At 49.1% G+C, this 1,749-nt stretch overlaps 1 protein-coding gene across 1 annotated transcript in view; it reads right to left on the reverse strand.

Annotated features, from left to right (window-relative positions):
* The window catches only part of Cog7 (component of oligomeric golgi complex 7), a 73,774-nt gene that overhangs the window by 69,761 nt on the left and 2,264 nt on the right, over positions 1-1,749 (reverse strand). The window contains exons 2-3 of the mRNA XM_021199366.2: positions 924-1,072; positions 576-692 (exon numbers count right to left, since the gene is read on the reverse strand). Coding sequence (XP_021055025.1) covers positions 576-692; positions 924-1,072 — 266 coding nt within the window. The remainder of the gene's footprint in view (positions 1-575; positions 693-923; positions 1,073-1,749) is intronic.

Genomic DNA, 1,749 nt, shown 5'->3' on the forward strand with positions numbered 1-1,749 from the left:
GAGAAGAGAAGAGAAGAGAAGAGAAGAGAAGAGAAGAGAAGAGAAGAGAAACCTCCAATGCTTGAAAGACTTCAGAAGGGCCAGCCACAGCTACTAGGGAGTTTCAGAGGTAGAGAGACTGGAGGGGAAGAGGAGTGATGGGTATGCACACCATGCATGGTGCTGTTTGTGGTCAAGGAAGGGGGACAGCTGGAGAACAACTGGTTAAGTGTGTACAGAAGAGAAGTTAGGGGCTTAGAGAGTTGGGGTTGTAGTTTGTTTTGCTTTCTGGGAGTTCTTCACATCACATCACTTCACTGCACGCTTACAAGCAGGTTTCAAAGCTATTACTGTTTTCCACTTTTGCAGCCCCTGAGAAGTAAAGTAACTTGCCAAAGTCACACTCAGCCCATCTTCTCTGCCTGTGCATGTCTCCTGGGCTTCCATCAGGCAGAAGAGGCAAACTTAAGAGGGTGGATATACTCAGGGCTAGCCTCCCCCTAGGACAGCCCAATGCTTCTGTCTGCTGCAACTGACACCAAGCCCCAAGCTCCTCTGTAAATGCCTGGCGCACTGTGCCCTGTAAAGGGACATACTTGAGTTTTGAAGGTCTCCTCAATATCAGCACTCAGCGTGCTCCACTTGTCAGCTTCCTGAAGAGATTCTGCAGCAAGCTGCATCCTGGACTTCACCTGGTCAATCTCTACCAGCACCTGAAAGACAGACCATGTGCACAGTCAAGCCAGTCCCCTTGTCTCTGCCCTCGCCGCCCTGAAACAGTGGTTTGAGAGTGTTCTTAGCCTTCACCCCACTCACTGGCTGAGAAGATAATTTAGGTGCCAAGGCGACCTGAGCTCCGGGGAAGAGTTCTGAGTTCTAAATCCCCAGGAGCCAGATCACCTGCAGAACAGAAAGACCCACATCGGGGACAGAAGCCAAAGTACCTGCATGGACTGTGACGTGTCCTGCTCAAACTTTTTAATGTCCTCTTTGACAAGAATCATTTGTTCTTTCAGAAAAGATGCCTCCTGCTTCAGGGCCTCCACATCACGGAGCACTCTGGGCATGTTCTGGAGGGCCTGGAGACTTGTTTCTGCAGCAAAAATTCAAGAATGGCAATGTGTACAAGCAGTGGAAACTGGAGCTGGTGCACTGGGAGATCATCACACATGGGGACAGAAAGGAGACTTCCCGGATAGCATTTCCAATCTTTAAACATCAACCTGACCCAAGACCAACAAAAAGAATGAAGGACACAGGTGTGGCATTGTGTGCCAGTAATCCCAACCCTTACAAAGCTGAGGCAGAAGGATTACTGGGGAAAGAGATGCTATCTTAGACTATATAAGGAGTTCCAGGCCTGCCTGTATTACAATAGAAGGACCTTGTCTCAAAGAAACAAGAACCATGCTGGGCAGTGATGATGCACGCCTTTAGTCCCAGCACAGTGGGGCAGAGGCAGGCGGATCTCTGTGGATCTGAGCCCAGCCTGGTCTACATAATGAGTTCCAGAGCAGCCAGAGCTACCCAAAGAAACCGTGTGTCAAAAACAAAGCAAGCAAACAAACAAACAACAGCAAAAAGAACCAGGGGCTGACGGCTCCAAGACTAAGAACAATTACAGCTCTATCAGAGGAGTCTGTAACTCTAGCTCCAAAGGATCTGAAGCCCATCCTGGCCTCTGTGTGCATCTGATCATGAACATGAGTGCATCATGATATCTCTCTCTCTCTCTCTCTCTCTCTCTCTCTCTCTCTCTCTCTCTCTCTC

Source organism: Mus pahari, chromosome 1, assembly GCF_900095145.1.
Source record: "Mus pahari chromosome 1, PAHARI_EIJ_v1.1, whole genome shotgun sequence".
Classification (NCBI taxonomy): domain Eukaryota; kingdom Metazoa; phylum Chordata; class Mammalia; order Rodentia; family Muridae; genus Mus; species Mus pahari.